Below are 20,510 nucleotides of genomic sequence, written 5' to 3'. Positions count from 1 at the left end.
ACACGTGCGTGTGTTTGCAACAATGGCGTTGCTTGGCAATGACTAGAACATTTCAAAATGCACAGTGACCAGCTGTATGGGACTAACATGCGAGCGGGCATTGTGCCGGAACTGCCGGGCCTTTAAGAACGTGCAATGTATGTCCAGAGAAGAACAGAATTCTTTTCGGGATAATTGGTACCACTGTGCAGCATGTCAGGACGTAGAACAAGGGAAGCGGGGACCGACATCCCCGGTTTTGGCACGTGCCAATGCGACACCTGTGGGACATGTCGACCTGCCTGAATTCGCGGGACGAACGTGTGACGACCCGGGAAAGTTTTTGCGCAAGTGTCGCGAAAGACTGGAGCGATACGGCGTGCCGGACATGGAGTGGGCTGGGCGTGTCGGGGGCGTGGTAAGCGAGAACGCGAAGGCATGGTGGAGCATTATTGTTGGCGAGTTCGACATGCCCTGGGAAGAGTTTACCCGGCGATTAGATGCACGTTTCGCCGACGTAAAAGCGGAAATGGAAGTCAGATCTGAGCTGTACTGTCAGGAGCAGACGTCGGCGGAGTCAGCAGAGGCATTCATTGTTAAAAATTTCCGATTGCATAAGCGGCTGTTTCCGACAAGCGAGCCAGAGGAGATGCTGGAACACATCATAGAGCTGATGCGCCCAGAGATGCGTCCATATCTACACCACGCCACCCACCGGACGGCCCAGGAGTTCACTCAGCACGCCCGCGCCGTGGAATACGACCTGAAGGCGTCACGGACTTCGAAACAGCCGACACGAATGGAGGCGGTGATGGCAGCTGACGCAAGAACCGTAGTACAATACGGCACACCACCGAACAACCGTCGCACGGTGCGCCGAAGGCCACATTATGCGGCCAAAAGTCGAAAAGTTAAGGGAACGATCTGAAATTTTGTATTAGAGTTGTTTTTTCCCGGGTAAATATGTAGTTTAGCGGTATTTGCGAAAAAAATTTTTAAAAATCCAAAAATCCTTTTATTATATGCTCTTTAACTTCCTCTTTTCATTGAACCCGGCAGAGATAAGAAATTCCAAATACTTTAGGAGATATCGCCGTTCTTAATTTGCAATACAAGACCTGTGCAATCATTTGATCGGCGACATTTTTTTTATTTTGCCGTGTGTTCGTGAATACCTAATTAATTAAAATGGTCGATTAGGTCAGGTCAGTTACATTATTAATACTTTCAAACTAAGCGGACATTAAAAATAATGTGAATTAATTTAAATGATTGTTTAGTTTTAAAGTATTTATAATGTAACTGATTTGACCAAACAAACCGGGACAAAGGATGAACAGTAGGAACTCAAGTTTTTTTTTAACTTATTACTTGCGCAACAATATCCAAACAACAAATTAAATATTAAAATTTGAAACGTTAAAAACTCACCTAAGTTAGAGGCGGGTACAATTCCTTTGCCATTTATTACTAGAAAATGATGTAGTCGTTCACCTACGTCGCGAAAAAAAAATTCATACTCGTAAACAAGAAACAATTGTGTATGCCGCATGAATGCACAGGTATTAAGAAAATTAAAAAAAAATCGATATCTCCTAAAGTATTTGGAATTTCTTATCTCCGCCGGGTTTAATGAAAAGAGGAAGTTAAAGAGAATAGAATAAAAGTATTTTCGGAATTTTTAATTTTTTTTAACAAATATTGCCAACTATGAAAATTAAAAAATTCGATATCTCCTAAAGTATTTGAAATTTCTTATCTCCGCCGGGTTTAATGAAAAGAGGAAGTTAAACAGCATATAATAAAAGTATTTTCGGATTTTTAATATATTTTTTTCGCATATACCGCTAAACTACATAATTACAAAAAAAAATTAAAATTAAACATAGTAATATACATATTAAGAGTTTTCAACCGTAATATAATATGCATAAATAGACTACATAAGATACACTGCTATTCTACGTTTACAAAATATATTCTATGTATAAAAATATGGCTTTGAAAAAAAAAAATTAACTACAAGAAAAAGTTTTTACCGTCCTCGTAATACACACAATAAGAGTTTTCAACTGTAATATAATATGCATAAATATACTATATAAGATACACTGAAATTCTACATTTACAAAATATCTGTGTAAAAAAATTAAGCTCTGAAAAAAATTAAATTACAAGAAAAATTTTTCATTGTCATCGTAATAAACACATTAAGAGTTTTTAACTGTAATATAATATGCATAAAAAGACTACATAAGATACACTGAAATTCAACATTTACAAAGTAAAGATGATAGACCAAATTTTAAGTGATCTGTAACAATTTCCTGGTTTAACATTTTATCTATATAGTTAAAACTCTTAGATGTACAATTGCATAGATAACAACGCATTGCAGAATTTGTATCTGACAATGAATTGCATACTTTAGTATCTATCATTGTCAATGTCAAAATATATTTAACACAAACCTTTTCTCCGTTAATAGTAGTTTCGAATGGATTTAAATTTTTTATTTGCTTTTCTACATAATCAGTTTTTTTTTTTTTTTTTTTTTAAATCCACTGATTCTTTTGCACATTCAATTTTAATGGGTCGACAAAATCTTGGTGATGGTTTTGGATTTTTCCAGACGACAGTAGTTTCCTTTGTCAAAGTGTCTACGTGTACAAGTTGCAATGGGACATAAGAGGTAAAAAAACACTACTACTTTTTTCGTTGAGATTTTGCTTATATTCACTGTGCCCTGAACTACCATCGCAGCCCCACTTACCAATTAGAGTTAAAGTTTCCAGTTTTTTCTCTGATAAAGTTTGTATAACTTCCATTTGATTAAGAATAATGCATTCAATTGTGTGATTTAATAGAGGTTGCAATTTCACTTCTAATTCATTTTCAGTGTTAAAAAAATCTGAAACTGGATAACATTTTGATTTTGCTTCCTGTAGCTGTTTATATGATGGAATCATCTTTGACTTTTTCTGCAGATGAGCATTTCGTAGCTGCTGATATTTACTCTGTGATAAACCAAGTTCTATAAATAATGATAAAGCTTCATCATTTGTGAAAGGTAGATTAGTATTTGCGGAGTCCAAAGATCTTCTATACTGTGTAGCTTTAGTAGGTCTACCTTCTGAGATATCGCGCACCACTTCTGTAAAATCACTTTTTCCTTCGGACCTCAATTTACTTGTTGCTGAATAAATGAGTGCTTCAGTCGATATTGTCGTTCGTAAATCTTCTGTTTTCCTGTGTTTACTTCGTGCAGAAGACTCTGAAAAACTGAGTTGTGGCCGACCTGAATTAGGTTTCTTTCCATCAGATTTTTCTTCTTCTAAATCTTTGCTTTTTTTCTTTAGTTCAACAGATTTCTGTAACCAATCATGATTTTTTTTTTCTTGAAAATATCCTCTGTTCTGCTACTTGAATTCCATCTTGTTTTCATCTTGAACACCAAATCTGATATCATCCCTTTATTGTCTTCTGATAAAAGGTATTCTGAATCTTGTTCTTCTGACAAAAAATTTTCAGTTCTAGCATAAATATTTTTAATATAATCTTTTAAAATATTTTTTATGATATTAAAAAAGTGCAGTCTCGTAAAGCCACATTGAGTCGAAGTACTAAAACCTAAAAAACAAATAGCAGTGTTATATGATAGTCATGGAACATATGTGAATAACTTACCTCAGATGAAATTGGTAACTTAAAAATTTATACAACAAATCATAATCCAATATTTTAAGTTAATTGATATTTAGTTACATTCACTTTGTAGAGACGATTATCTTGCTGTATCAGTAATCCCCTGTTACTTGCATATATCTCCTCCCCCTCTTTCTTTCTCTCTCTCTACCTATTCTTTTTGCTTTCTATATTATATTATCTATACTAATATATAAAGCTGTAGACATGTTTACCTTTGTTAGGTTATAACTATTAACAATACAACTATACTTGAATTATAAGCTAATTTTAAGTTTGATTTGCCATCATAATATTGAGATATATGTCAAATAATAATAATTACTAGTAAATAAAATAAAATTAATAAGAGTAGAAAAATCAACAACTCTCAATTGATTGTTTGAGTTGTTTTTTACCTTAAAGATTTGTTCGTTTTTCCCCTCTAAAATTTAACCAAAAAAAAATGTTGTTTGTCAAAAGTGTAAATTGATTGGTATAAAAATTTTATTGAAAATATGCCGATAAAGTAAAATAAAAACCCATATCTAAGCTGTGGGATATAAGCTAGTACATATATATTTCTGTCTTTCTTTTTTCTCTAAATGTTTTTTATTTGTATGCTTTATTTCTTTCATTTATTATTAACACTTGAACCGAATATCCTACTTCATTTATGAAAAAAATGCATACAAATTCAATATGCAGGTAAAGGCAGCTGTATTTTGTTTTATTCAGTAGATAATACTTTTATGTATAACCTCCAAATAAATTAAAACAGCATTTTACGGCAATCTATTACTTTTTTATCCAACAATTCAAATTTTCTTAATAAAAAAAAATAAACCTGCACTTATATTTCTATTTCTAATAATTTTCTATTTAACAGTTGAATACTAGAAATTTTTTCACATATTTAACTAACCTTCAGATGTTGACTCCATTTTGTTCCGCTTGATTTTCTTTATCTCAAAAACTTTCACACACACATAACGAAAGCATCCACTGTCCCCTCTGTATCCACCACAACGTACCGCTCGGACGAAGGCCACATTCCGACTGACATTGTGGAGGGGATTTTTGGGAAAGGATCGTTGCTGGGAACAGTTTTCGTTTCTTAGGGGATCCCTTTAGCCAACACAATGATGAAAAAAACCCTAACTCGAAACTTTTTTTCTACTTTTGGCCGCACATTGGGCCTTCGGCAGCACTGTACGTCGGCAGAAACGCTCACCACCGGCGTGGCGCAGGCGTGAGACCGCCACCGCAATGCCACACGTGTTCCAACGGCACATATCACTGGCACTGGTGAGAAACAGATACCTGCCGGCGCCCGAGCGAGACAACAGGGCGGGAAACGGACAGCCGGGGGCGGCGCGCTAAATCACCGTGTCACCGCTGGGCAGTCTGGCAACACCGGAGAAGACGCAACAATAACAACAACAACAACAACAACAACCAGAGCAACAACAACCGCAGCGGCACCGAGTCTGGGGCATGTGGGCGCAGAGGGAGGTGAACTGCTGCGCAAACCAGTGGTAGTAAATGGGCCGCCAGCCATAGCTGCATCACCGCACGTTTCGCCGAGGGGACGGGCTTCGAATCCCACCCGGGCCGCCTACAGCTCGCCACCACTGGGGACGCCTGCCAGACCCTGGGCGTCGCGACGCTGTTGGTGGAGGTCCGGGACTACAGCTCGAGCACGACCGCCCTGGTAGTCGAGGACCTTCGGGATGACTTGATCCTGGGGCAGCCGTGGCTGCATGACCAGAACGCCACGATGGAGGTACGCGGAGGCCGTGTACACATCGGCAACCAGGGCCGTCGAACGGCGTACGGCCTCGGGCGCTCACCGCCCCACAATCAAACACCAGGTTAGTCTCGACGACTTCATACATGGTGTGCCCCGCGAGCACCAAGCCACCATCCAGAGTGTTATTGCACCCCGTAGTGAAGTGTTCGCAACTGCAGACCCGTTGAGACGTACGACTGTCACCGAGCACACTATGCCCACCCACCCTCAAGTCCCTATGTTCATACCCCCGGGCAGCTATGGACACATGGGCAAGCAAACCAAACTAAACCAAGTGAAAGGAATGTTGAGGGATGGATTATCGTACCCAATGAGAGTCCGTACAATTTTCAAGTGGTGCTGGCAGAAAAGAACAATGGGACATTACGTTTCGGCATTAAATTCAAGCCCATTAACAAAGTTACAATAAACGCGCCCCCGCCCCTCTTAAACATAGCGGACACAATCGCGGGACTCGGCAATGCAAGAATCTTTTCCTCATTGGATCTAAAATCAGGTTACTGGCCGGAAGACCGGCCGAAAACCGCCTTTACAACACCAGACGGCCGACGTTTCCAGTTTTGCGCCATGCCCTTTGGGTTGCAAGATGCGGCGGCCACTTTCCAAAATATGATGACGCGCGTGTTAGGAGACTATGCTGGCAGGTTTGCCGCTGCATATCTTGACGACATCATTATTTGGACACAGACGTGGGTCGAACATGCGCACCACCTCACGCTAATTTTGGAACGCTTAGCCGCTCACGGACTTATATGCAACCCAGAAAAATGCCACTTGGGAACAACAGAGCTGAATTTCCTAGGCCTGGTAGTGAATGCTGAGGGGAACCGCCCGACGACACAACAACTGTCTGTCATTGTCAATAAACCCGTGCCATCCACTCGTAAAAAACTGCAATGGTTTATTGGACAGGCCAATTGGTTGCGCGCGTTCATACCAGAGTTCGCTGTAGTCGCCGCGCCTCTAACCGCACAACTGTCGCCGAAGAAGCCGTACTGATGGACCGCGGACATACAAATGGCGTTCGAGGAACTGAAGCACAGATTCCAACAATGTCATTTGCTGGCACGCCTGGACCCGGAGAAGCAGATAATCGTGCAAACGGATGCTAGCCAGGAGGGGATAGGGGCCATCTTGTTACAGCTGGGAGACGCAGGCGAGCCTCGCGTCATCGAGTATGCCAGCGCAAAATTTGGGGACGTGTAACGACGGTACAGCGTAAATGAGCGGGAATGTCTGGGCGTAGTGTAGGCCCTCAGGAGGTATCGGCCGCACCTGGAGGGGCAGCACTTCATACTGCGAACAGACAGCCAATGCTTGAAATGGCTGGCTACGATGCAGGGACGGCGGTCGAAGCTGACGCAGTGGGCCATGACGTTACAAGCGCTGGATTTTACCATTGAACACGTCGCCGGGAAACAAAATGACTTAAACGACGAATTATCACGTCACCCGGATGACAGCGTGGAGGCGCGGGACGACATGGACTGGGACGAGCTGTTACCACCTACAAGTGGCATGCCGACACATAGGCACACCGGCGGGCAAGCAGCGGCACTGTGCGCCATCACGAACACGTGCCAACCCCCCACCCTACCACCAGGCGCGGAGTTGAACGACCTTAAAGGATTCGTGCGCGCTGCACATCGCCCAGGTGGACCGTGCCTGTTCCTGTGGTACGAGTGCTAGGACCCACTGCGGTCATAATAAAGTTACTGAGTGGGCGTACTGCGAAATATCACCGGGACGATGTGCGAGTCGCACAGAGTATGAAGCGGAACGAGACAGCGCGGCGGGAAGTGAACCAGCGACCCCAACAAACACAGCGGGTCAGCGACATGCAGGCCCAGAAGCGTCCACCTCCACAGGCAGTCAGGAACCAGATTTCCAAGGATTCCCGGAAAGGGGGACGCAGTCACCGATCACCGCTCCGCGCGCGACCGCGTCCGCTAGGCGGTTATTCGTGGGGTCAGAGGCAGAAGACACGCCCTTCCATGGGTTCCCTGAGGACACACCATTACCTTTAGTCTGGACACCGGACGATGAGGACGAACGGTCCAGAACGCCTGACCACGACGAGATGCTATGGCCTTTCCACTACTCCATACAGGACTCAGAATTCAGACTAACGGTAGAGGAATCCGCCAAAACCGAAACAAAAACCCCAGGAGAAGGGGTGCCAGAGCTGACTTCCGGGTACAACTTACGCCCCTGTCGGGCCCCACAGGACCCGAGCTGTTGTATGGTACGAGGGACACGAGCCACGAGCAGCGCCGGAAAGCAGAAGTAAACACCCACCCAGCTGCCAGCGCGAGCTGTTGTCATATCGACCTACTTTAGGGGGGGATGGCAATTGACACCGTCCCGGGCTGCACCCTTCTGAGCCCGATGTGCCACCACCTCTCCCCTTACACGCTGCGAGCCCCCTCCTTCCCCCACCACCCTCTACGACCGCCCGCCGAAGTGTGTGTGTGTGCGCGTGCGTGTGTCGGCTCGCGCCCGCCAATGTGACGTCAGTGCTCCGCTCCCGAGAGTTGCCGAGCGAGGACGAACGGGCAGTGAGTCGTGAGCGCTGCGAGAGGAAGGAGCTTCATGCACCTGTCATCGTATTTCGGAGGTTTTGAGTGATACAGGGGGAAACGGGCCTCGCCATACACGGGCTACGTCACGGCCCTGAGAACAGAGTAGCCGGGTCCACATGCCCATTATACATGTGGTGGCGCCCTAAACTTCGAGAAACACTTAAACCCCCATTGCGGTAGCAACTTCACAAACGTAGTTATTGTTTTAATTACAACTTAATGATGAACTAATTATGTTAATGGAAAACCTTTTATTCCTTCTCACTCCCTACTGATTGTGATATCATTACTTTAATTTGGTATTTGAAATTTTTCCAGTCGAAAATAATAACTGTTTATAAGGGGAAAAAAATTCTGTTTCTGTCCGCACACCATACATAGTAGCTGTGTGTACACAATCCGAGGATTCAGCTCACAATGCATCACAGTTGCTCCCTCCTTCCTGATTGGCCATTCCTCCCAACCAATCAGGCTCTTGATCGGCCAACAGCTCAAGAATTAGGAAGCACGCCCCACCCAGGCAGAGTATACATTGTTTGGTTACTGGAAAAGTTTGATAACCAACAGAAACATGAAACAAGTTTTTTGATGTCAACAATGAGACAAAATCGTATCTGCCAAAAGAATTTTAATGTTTGAAACACCCATTAGAAATATGCTTTGAACTTCCAGACTTCATATGGACACAGAAACCTGTCTCTTCGCCTTGGTAATAACCAGTGGCGTCTCGTCAGGGCAAGCAAGGCAAGCAGTGCTTGCCCAGGCAGTTTCCAGACAATGCATTTTTTTAAATAAATATTTTATTCAGAATAGTATTTTACTTTGGCTCGTGCAGTTAGGTGTATGTATTTTTTACATCATCTTCTTGGGACCCAATACTGTGCGCTGTGCGCTATAAGAAAAGAAGTCGTTGACACACAAAACATGCTGTTTTAGAAGCGTTGCTAGGTTTAGAAGCGCTGGTAGGACCGCTTTCAGCGGGAAGGCTGCCGCATTAGTTTCCTTTCGGAAGGGGGGTGGCATGGTACAAAGGTTCGAGGAGGGGATTGGCTGTAAAAACATGTGGTAGAAGCTACGAAGGTAGCGCTTTCTTGCCGAACTGAAGTGAACATGGCCGAAGCAGACGGTGGAATTTTTCCGCCGACTGCTTCGGCTATGTCCGCTACAGTTCGGCAGGGCAGGTGGCGATGTGGCGTTTCAGTCGGCGGTCGTCTCTCGGGGCGCGCGCATCTCTCTCGCGGGCTGTTGGCTGGGAGTTCCCTGCGCCCTATTGGGTAACCAATGGCTGGCAGTGCGTGAGGGATTTGTGGGCGTACGGGAGGCGGCCTTGCAGTGCTACCGACCGCGTCCCGTGGGTGGCGGATACGGGATCTCAGCTCGAGAGTTGCAATCTCGCTGGAGTGACTGTGAATAACCACGTACCAGTTAACAGAGATTCTGATCACGTATGAAGATAGTTTCTTTTGTGTTCGTGCAAAAAATACCAACATTTAATTTTTACTATTCTAGTAAATTTTTATGAGCTTCTTCTCTTTATTTTAAGTACTTATTTTGCCATGTGTTGTCTGTTTATATATTTTGTACCAGATATCGATGATACTACACTCCCACTTAGTACATATATAAATAATGTAGATTAGGTATTTTATTATCAGAATAATGTATGCAAAACATTATTATTTTTCAAAAATAGTTTATAATTTAAAAATAAAAATGTCAATTTTTCTACTTGTGGAATAGTCAATGTTCAGTTAAGAAAACTACTTAAATAGCACCCTTTTGTACCTTGAAATCCATATTTTCCCGGGGGAGGGCCCCCGGACCCCCCCCTCCCCCCCAGGTTTTTGGGTGAATTGAGTTGTTGCTTTCCCTCATGTTAACCTCACGCCTCGCCACTGGTAATAACAGAACACCCAATTTCAGAAATTAGAATTAGCATACTTTTTTCCAAAACCCCGTGATACGTAACATCAAACAAACTCTTGTACCTCAGCCAGCATGCTGAGGGTGACTGCAAAGTAGTGCCGAAACATCAGGGACTAGATGCACCAAACTAGGTGCTGAAAAAACACACAAGCCACGCCAACTGAAAAAAAAAAAAAAAAAAGAGCGCAAACCTTGAGGACAGTCCCACTTGCTTCTTGCCGAACCCTGGGCTGAGGTTGATTGTGGTGAAGGCGTCCTTGTCTCCAGAGTGCACGGTGATCTTCTCGAACTCGCCGCGCTTCGCCGCCGCAGGGGTCTTGGACTCCGCCGCGGGGTGCAGCGCGCTCGGAGGCACCTGCTTGAACTCGGGGTCCCAAATGGGCGAGTTCGTGGCGTAGATTTCATCCTCCAGCGCACACAAGAACCTTCAAGAGCATCACAACCACCACAATGTTGACATGTAGAACTGTTAGATACCTGTATTTCAATATTATAAAAAAAATATATAGAAAAATAATTGTTACCTGAATCAGTTTAGAGGGGCATATCATGATAGAGAAAACTACTAGCTACTGTCTTAAAACCATCTTTTGCTCACATTCATCATAATAAAAATATCACAAATATTTCACATCTAACCAGCCTATAAGAAAGTGATAGAAATTATATCTGTATAATTTTGTCCATTTACTAAAACTGTCAAAAAAATGTTTCCTGAATGACTATTATTTCATATTTTCCTGATTCACCAAAACAATATTTAATCATTTAGTACTTTTAAATTATATTTATTAAAAAAAAAATCAGCCACTAATGACATAAATTTTTCTCACTATTCTCCTTATTATATTCTCCTATTTATCATAAAAAATTAACAACATTGTAAACAAATAGATTAAAGTGAATGACATCTGAATCGAAAGCTTTTCAAACTAGGTTACAGAACATTTGAACACAACAACATACCCTCAATTGCTATCACTTACTTTTCAGGTCCATGAAAAGTTTTTCCAAATTTCCATACACTACAAAAAATACCAGAAAACTACACGATTTTGGTACGAAAAACTTGGGTTGTTGTCACAGGAGTCCAAATGACCACTGATGACAGAAGTTGTATCCAATTTAAAATTTTAGATACCAATGAATGGTGTGAAAAAACTTTATTTTCTATTAGAAAAACATTTATATCATTATACATACATGTATACGGTGAAAAACATACCTTCAGTGCTTTGAAGATTTTGATAGCTGTTAAAAAATTGCCATCAGGTGATAATGATTTAACTGTTTATTTATAAAATACTACTGTTGTGACATCTTGCCGCTAGGTTATCTTTCACTCTCTCAATTATGTTGATAGCTGAGAAATATTTATTTTTCCTAGTCTGGTGATAACTAGATCATCACAGATGGTTACACACCTTACAATACAGGGGCACCAGGGAAGGATTCAGCTATGACACTACTGTAAGGAACAACGCACGGAGTGATTTCCGGGAACCCCCAGGGACTCAATCAGGATGCAACTGGTGTTAGCACATCTTGAGAACACCCTGTGCAATCAGGAAAGCGAGCGGCACAGAGTGTGCGTACTTGGGATGTACCGGGATGCGAATGCTCCATGAAGAGAGACAAGATTTTATTGTTTTTCTTTTTCAGACCAAATTTTGTTTTTAAAACAGGAAATGTCAGTGTTATTGGATTTTTTAAAAATATTTTTACTAAAACAAATTATGACAATGTTCCATGAAAATAATTTCTCCAAAACAGTGTCATTTTGACTGCTACAAGCTGCATTTTTACGTTATAATGATTTGTTATAAGCATGTCTAACTTTTGGAACAAATTAAATAAATCTGTTTAGTACATATTTTTGTGTTTGAAAAACTAATAATGTTGTAATTTAACAATGAGTAACTGATAAAAATTATCAAAATTAAAAAGAAGTAAACTTTTTCCTATTATTTTGCATAAAATGTAGTACAATCTTTATGCTAAATAAATTACTTTAAATTAATTTAATACTTAAAAAGTAACGTATTTGATATTTGTCATTAGAGGGAGTTTTGATTGGAAATGCTGATTAGTTTCATGATTTTAATTACAATTCGGTGCTTTTTGGTGTATCAACTTGCATTTCTGTGTAATATGGGGTATTGAGTTGCTTTTTGGTGTTATTTCGGTTTTATCGCAATTCACCACACAATCTTGTCTCCATCCATGAGGTGCTAGTGTCTAGCACGTCTGTAGACCGCCCTGTGCGATCGGGAAAGCGAGAGGCACAGATTGTGTTTACTTGGAGATGTACCGGGATGGGAATTAGCACGTCTGTAGACCGCCCTGTGCGATTGGCAAAGCGAGGGACGCAGAGTGTGTTTACTTGGGGATGTACCGGGATGGGAATGCTTCAAGGTGCTAGTCTCTAGCACGTCTGTAGACCGCCCTGTGCGATCGGGAAAGCGAGGGACGCAGAGCGTGTTTACTTGGGGATGTACCGGGATGGGAATGCTCCATGAGGTGCTAGTCTCTAGCACGTCTGTAGACCGCCTGTGCGATCGGGAAAGCGAGAGGGACGCAGAGTGTGTTTACTTGGGGATGTACCGGGATGGGAATGCTTCAAGGTGCTAGTCTCTAGCACGTCTGTAGACCGCCTGTGCGATCGGGAAAGCGAGGGACGCAGAGTGTGTTTACTTGGGGATGTACCGGGATGGGAATGCTCCATGAGGTGCTAGTCTCTAGCACGTCTGTAGACCGCCCTGTGCGATCGGGAAAGCGAGAGGGACGCAGAGTGTGTTTACTTGGGGATGTACCAGGATGGGAATGCTCCATGAGGTGCTAGTCTCTAGCACGTCTGTAGACCGCCCTGTGCGATTGGCAAAGCGAGGGACGCAGAGTGTGTTTACTTGGGGATGTACCAGGATGGGAATGCTCCATGAGGTGCTAGTCTCTAGCACGTCTGTAGACCGCCCTGGGCGATCGGGGAAAGCGAGGGATGCAGAGTGTGCGTACTTGGGGAAGTGGGTGAGCACGAGGACCCTCTTCTCGGGCGGCATGCGGTCCCTCTCGCTGTGGCACTTGTCCATCAGCTGCGTGTACACGGAGCGGAACACCGCCCGCAGCAGCGTACGCCCGAACACGAGGGTGGTGTCGAAGTGGGGCAGCGAGTTGCAGAACGCAGGCACATGGCAGAACACCAGCCACCTGCATCAAACACACACACACACACATCCTGCTTATCATTACTAACTTTACACATTTATTTATGTCAAAATTACACATAACCATTTTTCCTACTGCAGAAATATCAAGTTACATTAATTTTATTAATATGAAACCTAACAACTAAACAACTAAAATACAGTAATTCTAAAACACTAAATAAAATGAACAAGCACAAAATATAAACAGCTAAAAATATACTAATGAACTAATACAAAACAAAATAATGAAATAAAAAACTATACCATATTTTCCAGTGAACAGGAAAATTTTTAAAATGTTTGAAAATTTTAAAACTTCTTTTCATTTTATGTCATATGTCATTTTATGTGAAAGAATTAAAAAAAAAAATCCATCCATACCATGACGGACCAACTAAACGTTGTTATTATATCTATGACTGAGTTAACCAGTTAACCCTACCAGGTCACTTATAGCTAGACCTATGCAGGAGGAATTTTTAATGATACAATGAAACAAGTAAATTTAACTACACAATATTTTTCACAGGGGATTAGAATTTCAAATTCTTCTTACACTATCAAAACAAAATATAAAACAGAAAATTTGTATGTAAAGTTCATTATGATATAATATATAACGAATTACCTAGTGTAGTTAATCTTGTAGGCTGAAACTTCTTCCGCAGATGACACTTGGCATCTAGCACTTGGTGTTTCGAAATTCCAATGGTTCAGGCAATGGAGGAACATCTTCGCCAAGTCTTGCATTGTTTGGAAATCCTTGTGTGGGGATGACAAGCTCAAAATTAATTAATTTATTTTGTTTATTTAAAATGTAATGATTAATTACATTACATTCAGTGATCAGGCCATTTTACATTCACAGAGAAAATGATACTTAGTTTTGTTTCAGCTATTCTTATTTTAATTGTTAGTTGTTACCTAAACACAATTTTGACTGTCTATAAATTAAAATGTGATGCACACAGTTAAAAACAGAATGTTTTTAAATTATAACATTCTTTTCATGGGTTGATGATTTTTTTTTTTTTAGGAATATGAAAATTCTTAAAAGAATATTGTCGCTGATACGATTATGAAAAAATCCCTCTTAAATATTTGAAATAAACATAATGTATTTTCACAAATGAAATGAAATTAAACTAATTTCCACAGTTAGTTGTAATTAGCTTGGTTAGTTGATATTTGGCTAGTACTAATTGTTTTAAATCTACTGAGACATTCAAAATCAATTTATTAATACAGCCCATGTTGCTCGAATTCACCAGGCACATAATACATAACTAATATAACTATTATCTGCATTAACAAAAAAAAACATCAACTATTAAATTAACTATAAAAACCCCAACATACTTCAAAGGAATAATTTCTTTACAAAATTTAAGAAATGATAACTAAATAATTCAAAATCCAAAACACAATTATTTCTTTAAATTTTTAGTTAACAAAGTAGAAATATTGTACAATAGGTACTCAAAACTAATTGATATTTTTTTGTAATTTTGAAGGATAAACCTTGAGTTATTACATAGTAGTATGTTTAGTCCAACCATGTGAAACATAATTGTTTTAATTCATGCAAAATTATTAAATTATAATGGTTACCCATGACTGAAACACAAAAGAAGTCATACCAAACTACACAGATTGACATCATATGAGAGGCAGTTTATAAACTCTAAAAAATTCCTATAATAATTATTTCATAAAGAATTTAAGTAAACAAAGTTACGAAACTAACACAAGTATTGGCAAACATTGTAGGAATATTCTTCATAGAAAAAAAAAATTGTCTTCCAAGTAAGTTGGCACAAATCTACTGTTAAGGCCTTCCAAGTAACGTTGGCACAAATCTACTGTTAAGTCCCTGCAACTCTGGGTCGGTGACAACTGCCGCTCTTGTGCTGCTGCTGCTGATGTCGTAATGGTCCTAACTCGTTGACGCTGCGACGCGCTTGGACAACATGGTTCTATAATTTTGAAATGAAGAAGTACTAAGTGATTATAAGAAATAACTAAATGCAGGACTAACTAAATGTGGGACAAGCCCCACAAAAACTTAGGATTGTTTATGTTCTTGCACTTTTCAGCCAGTGCTAATCATAAACAAAAAGTCAAAAACATATGTTGACATTTGTTATGTTTTTGACCTAATACAACACAAATTGTTAAAGACAAGTAGGACCAAAAATTTTCCATGACATAAACAACTACTAAATTTATTTTCAGTAAATATTTATTGTGTTTATGAAATATACTATTATTTAGGAATGTTTTAACCTCAATTACTAGGAAATACACTATCAATTGAGCATACATCCAAAAAGTACAAATCTGATTGATATGTGTCACAAAAGATGATGAATATCTGCCAGCCCCGAGATAAAAGCTGGCCATCTCAATTACAGCATAACCGCACATAGCAGCACAGCCAAGGAACGTCCCATTTTAGCAGGGCCTTTACTATTCCAACATATACTAATGAGAATCACATAACAGAAAATAGATTACTAATTTTTATTAATCCTTTATACCTATGCCAATTATTATGATTTATAATACTATCAATTCCTGCATTAAAACCGCACACTAATCTCATTAAATTATAATTTACAACAATATTATTTATATTCCTATCTACAACAGTCAAAAAATGTCAATGTACAATATACTCACCCTTTGCGCTAGATGCCCGAATTTGTACAGGACAAAGTTTAGAACTCCTTTTGCAATGTTTGGCCTTTCAAATGGAGGCTGTCCCAATGGACCTTCTATTTTTGGATAGGTCATGGTTAAAATACACTTCCTCAGAACCTAAAACATAAAATACAAGTGTATTTATGATAATAATGCAATGGTTCCTTTCTGCTAGTGCAATCGAGAATTAAGGAGTTTTTAGGACGCCTTTACTTCATTGCTTTCATTACAAACAAGAGGAATAAAACTATACATAATATCTCAAAACCCTCAAGAAAATAACAATGTTAGATGGTTAATGCAAAAAAAAATAAATAAATTTTATTGATTGGTTAAATTCTTGCAGATTGTCCATAATTAACACTGAAACATATATCCAACCCAAGAATAGAGTCTATCTGAAATTTGTAGCCCTAATATGATCACTAATTGTAATTACATTTAATTTACGAGTTCAAATTACAACAGTTATACACCTTTTTAGTTAAAGGTGAAATACAAAATACAAAAAACAAATTTAAGATTTTTCTATACATATAAAATCTGATCACGTGGCCCAAGATTTATCAATTGTACTGCATATGCACAAAGTATTATTTTCTGCAAAGTCTAAATCAAGATAACATTAAAATACCTGCATTTATCCACTGCTTACACGCTATATCTTTATTAGCATTTTGAGAATTCTCAATGAAATTTAAGGACTTTTAAGGGCCCTTATTCAATTATAGACAAATTAAGGACTTTTTAACAATATTAAGGAGCTGTACGAACCCTGAATAATTTAAAATGTTTAGAAAGGTAATGAAAAATACACACCTTGAAGAGGTAATAATACACTCTCTTTGTGTCGCAGTCTTCTTCTCGATGCATGCTCATGAAAATGTTCTCAACGTCAACGACCATGCCAAGTAGTCTGTTTATTTCATCCTCGTTTAGCGGTGCCAAGTGATTTACATGCATCTCTAGAAACAAAGCAGAACAACCAATTTATAAAATAATTCCGAACCCGTTTACAATCTAAAATACAAAACAAAGTTACAGAAACACTTCAGTATTGTGTCAATGAAATTCATGCCAGGGTCGCATTAAACACAGTTTCTGCATTACTGAAAAAATTTTTGAATGATAATTAGTAACAGAAATATTTCAACCACAAATTCTTGTTTTATTTCCTTTTATTGCTTCATACTATGTACTAAAACCTTTTTAAATACAAATTTTTCTGTAACTGGCTAGATTCAATAGTTCATAAGTCCCAAAATATATTCTCTTTCTTAAGTTTTTTAAAATAACTTACTTAAAACAACCGTACTGTTATTTCTCTAATAAACTTATCACATTTTTCAAACCTTAGGTTATTAAAAGGTAACAGACAAATCATGAGATAACGACTTGTTATTTACTAACTACATATTCTTTTCTTTTCCCCTTACTGTTTAATGATCAACAAGACCTGAAAAATAGTTGATTTTTTTAAATTTATATTTTTATACTACTTCCACCACCTCAGTGGTGTTCTTGATAAATGCAAGTTTTATTTGTTAATTATATCTAGCATACATTCCTGCAGCATCAGCATATACCAATCAATAAAGAATTTTCATAGTTATCTGTTAAACAAAATTATAATGCTTTATATTATACATAAAGACAAGATTTTATGGTTTTATTTTTAGTCCAATTTTGTTTTTTAAACAGAAGATTCGGCATTTATGTTTTTTTTATTTTTATAAAAGTTGTTCTGTAATACTTACACCACCAAAAGATTGGTAAAAAAATTAATATGCTGCATTTTTACGATAAAATAATCTGTAATAAATTGGTCGAAAATAGATACGTTCAGAACAATAAATATAAATTAGCAAGAATTTGTGGTTTAAAAGTGATTCAATAAGAGCTGCACAATAAAACAAATTAAATTAATTTTTCTGATCCATGCACTTACGTACTATTTTTTTTGACGTGACAACATCTAATAAATAGATGAACGCCGGCTGCACGCACGAAAAAGTGTCCCATTACGCACATTGTCCCATTACGCTCATTTTATATTGCTCTTTGCTAACTGAACCTCCTAGCATTGCGAACGAGTCCGTGGCGTGATTCTGTTTTCATGCATTTCAATGTAACATTTTCATTGCTCTTTGCTCACCCGTTCTTCCTAGCATTGCTGCAGAGTCCATGGTGCAAATATCTCTCTTCCACTCGATTGGAACAACCATCGATTTGACTTTTTCGAGGAACATTAAACTTGAAACACTCCCATTCGTTTCATACTTTTCCTATCATCGTCCTATCCTTAATAGAATAACACAGATTGGATTAAGTTAAATAGCAAACATGTATAAAATTATAGTTAAAATAATCTCTTCGTTAAAGTAATAAACATATTTGTATTAATGAGTGCACATTAAAGTAAATTTATCAATTAAATTGTAGATTTCATTTCACTCCTTTGTATAAAAGTTATAGTTAAAATAATCTGTTTGTAAAATTAATAAACATATTTGTATTAATGAGTGCAAATAAAAGTAAATTTATCAATTAAATTGTAGATTTCATTTCACTCCTTTGTATCCATACAAAATAGTGATAATTCAAAAAAATGATTCAATTTTATTCATAAAAGTATGCAATCATTTTATCAATGTTTTGTTACGACGTCACAAACTATTGTCCGTAAACTGACTTTACAGACAACCAATTTTTTTTCTAGAAATGACATTCCTTGAATTTCAGACATCTAAAATATATTTTTTTATGATTTGATAAAGTGTTAAATGCTACTTTATTCCATGATTTAACATGTGTTTGGGTATTATATTGTGTATTGAGGTAGATGTACCAGTAGTCGTCATGCTAAGAAGAGTTTTATAAAAAAAAATTGTGTACATAACCTTGTAGGTGTATTACTGCCCCTACATGTTTGTTTTTAACCTCAAACTTTACTCTACAATGCTATCCAACACTCTTCGATAAACACAAATTATTTTTGTAGATTTATAATTTTGAAAAAAGTGTGATTTCGAGCCAGTAGTCGTCATGCAAATTTTCGTGTTTGCCGGTGTTCGTCACATGTTTGTGCCAGTAGTCGTCATGTGCGATTTCGGCTGCATTAGTTTTAATTCATGGATCCAGAATGATAGTATTGTACTATTTGGGCTTCAAATTTTATTTGGTACTATATTTTAAACATCAAAATGGCATTTCATAAAGATCGTTCAGTAATATAATGAATAATCCTCATTAAATTTTGAATTTACTTACAGCACTCACGGAACAAAGAGGGACAGCACATAGAGCTGTAGCAAACCGAATGTATTCGTTACTGAGTAACGGGTGTGCCGTCTAGTAACGAGTAACGAAACGTTACACACGGCTGCATTTTGTTACTCGCATTTCTCGTATATTTTACGCATGCGCGCGCATATTCAATGAATTTACGATACAAAGAACGATGTTTGTTTATTAATAAAGTATAATTTGGAAATTCCTCGTCTAAGTTTTTTTACTGTTTATTAAAGGTATTATGTGTGTAGACAAAGTTTGAGATTGGAACAGAAACAACGTAACAAAGTATTTTTTTACAAATTATAAATATGTATGTTTTTGTTTTTCACTATCGCGTATTTTCACGTTTTTTTTTGTTCTTATCTTAAAAGAGATATAATAAAGCCGCTCTAATGAGATTTAATTGTTTCTTGGTTAACAAAAACTGTTTAATTATCAAATATTGTTAATTGTTTATATTCTATTTATTATTATTTACGCGACGTCATACTGTACGCGTACGCAATACGACTCAATTCGTTGCTGCAACATAACATAGCATGTTATGCGGTATCACAAGTAAAATATAAAAATGAATCAGGGCCCGCCCATCTTCCTACCCAAGGGCGATTTGCCTTTGTGTTTATCGGACAATGTGTTCCTTGGCACACTATTTTTTTCCGCTGCTCATTTTATAGTCATACCATTCGCTACATCTTTAAGAGCAGCTTCCATGGCTGACTCTTCATACAACAGTATTTTCCGTTTTGGCATTTTGCCCTGTAATTAAAGAACGAGACACATTACAATGTTTAGTTTACTTATTAATGTCAAAATATATATCGAATGACCCCTAAATTAATGTAAACAACAATGCCTACACAATTTTTGCAATCAATAAAGTAAAGTAATTTCCGACCCAGAAGTCGTCATACACATGCATCGGAAGTCGTCATAGGTGACGACTACTAGATCTGATCATAATAACGTACTTTGTCTATTAACAACAAAGAACCAATATTATTTAAGAACTTTAGGGTGTAACTTAGCACAACTTTAAATAAAATATTAAATGTACCAGTGCTCGTCAGGTATGACGAACACTAGCAATACAAGGTTTTTATTGATCCAGTTTTCGTCACCCTAACTAAATCATACAAAGAAAACGAATTTTTTTAAATAAACACTTTCACCTCTTCAAGAACATTTAACTAACACATTCAGCACAAAACATCACGAATAAACATGAAAAATTACAGAATTAGAAGTAAAAATGTGCACTAACGTCCTTAGTGTTTTAGTATAGGAATTCCCCTATTTATCTTCACTGCTCTACGAACTTTTGAT

The 20,510-nt window shown here is 38.4% G+C and overlaps 1 protein-coding gene across 3 annotated transcripts in view; it reads right to left on the bottom strand.

Moving 5' to 3' along the window:
* The window catches only part of LOC134542418 (histone acetyltransferase KAT2A), a 43,173-nt gene that overhangs the window by 19,783 nt on the left and 2,880 nt on the right, over nucleotides 1-20,510 (bottom strand). For 2 of the 3 annotated variants that reach the window (XM_063386632.1, XM_063386633.1), the window contains exons 4-8: nucleotides 16,710-16,855; nucleotides 15,870-16,007; nucleotides 13,816-13,949; nucleotides 12,997-13,188; nucleotides 10,176-10,409 (exon numbers count right to left, since the gene is read on the bottom strand). In XM_063386632.1, the coding sequence (XP_063242702.1) occupies nucleotides 10,176-10,409; nucleotides 12,997-13,188; nucleotides 13,816-13,949; nucleotides 15,870-16,007; nucleotides 16,710-16,855 (844 nt within the window). Of the gene's footprint in view, nucleotides 1-10,175; nucleotides 10,410-12,996; nucleotides 13,189-13,815; nucleotides 13,950-15,869; nucleotides 16,008-16,709; nucleotides 16,856-18,045; nucleotides 18,163-20,510 lie in introns of those variants that run through there. The other variant, XM_063386634.1, reaches the window with a different exon arrangement.

This window comes from Bacillus rossius (genome assembly GCF_032445375.1).
Source record: "Bacillus rossius redtenbacheri isolate Brsri chromosome 4 unlocalized genomic scaffold, Brsri_v3 Brsri_v3_scf4_2, whole genome shotgun sequence".
Lineage (NCBI taxonomy): Eukaryota > Metazoa > Arthropoda > Insecta > Phasmatodea > Bacillidae > Bacillus > Bacillus rossius.
This window is presented reverse-complemented; position numbering and strand designations above follow the sequence as displayed.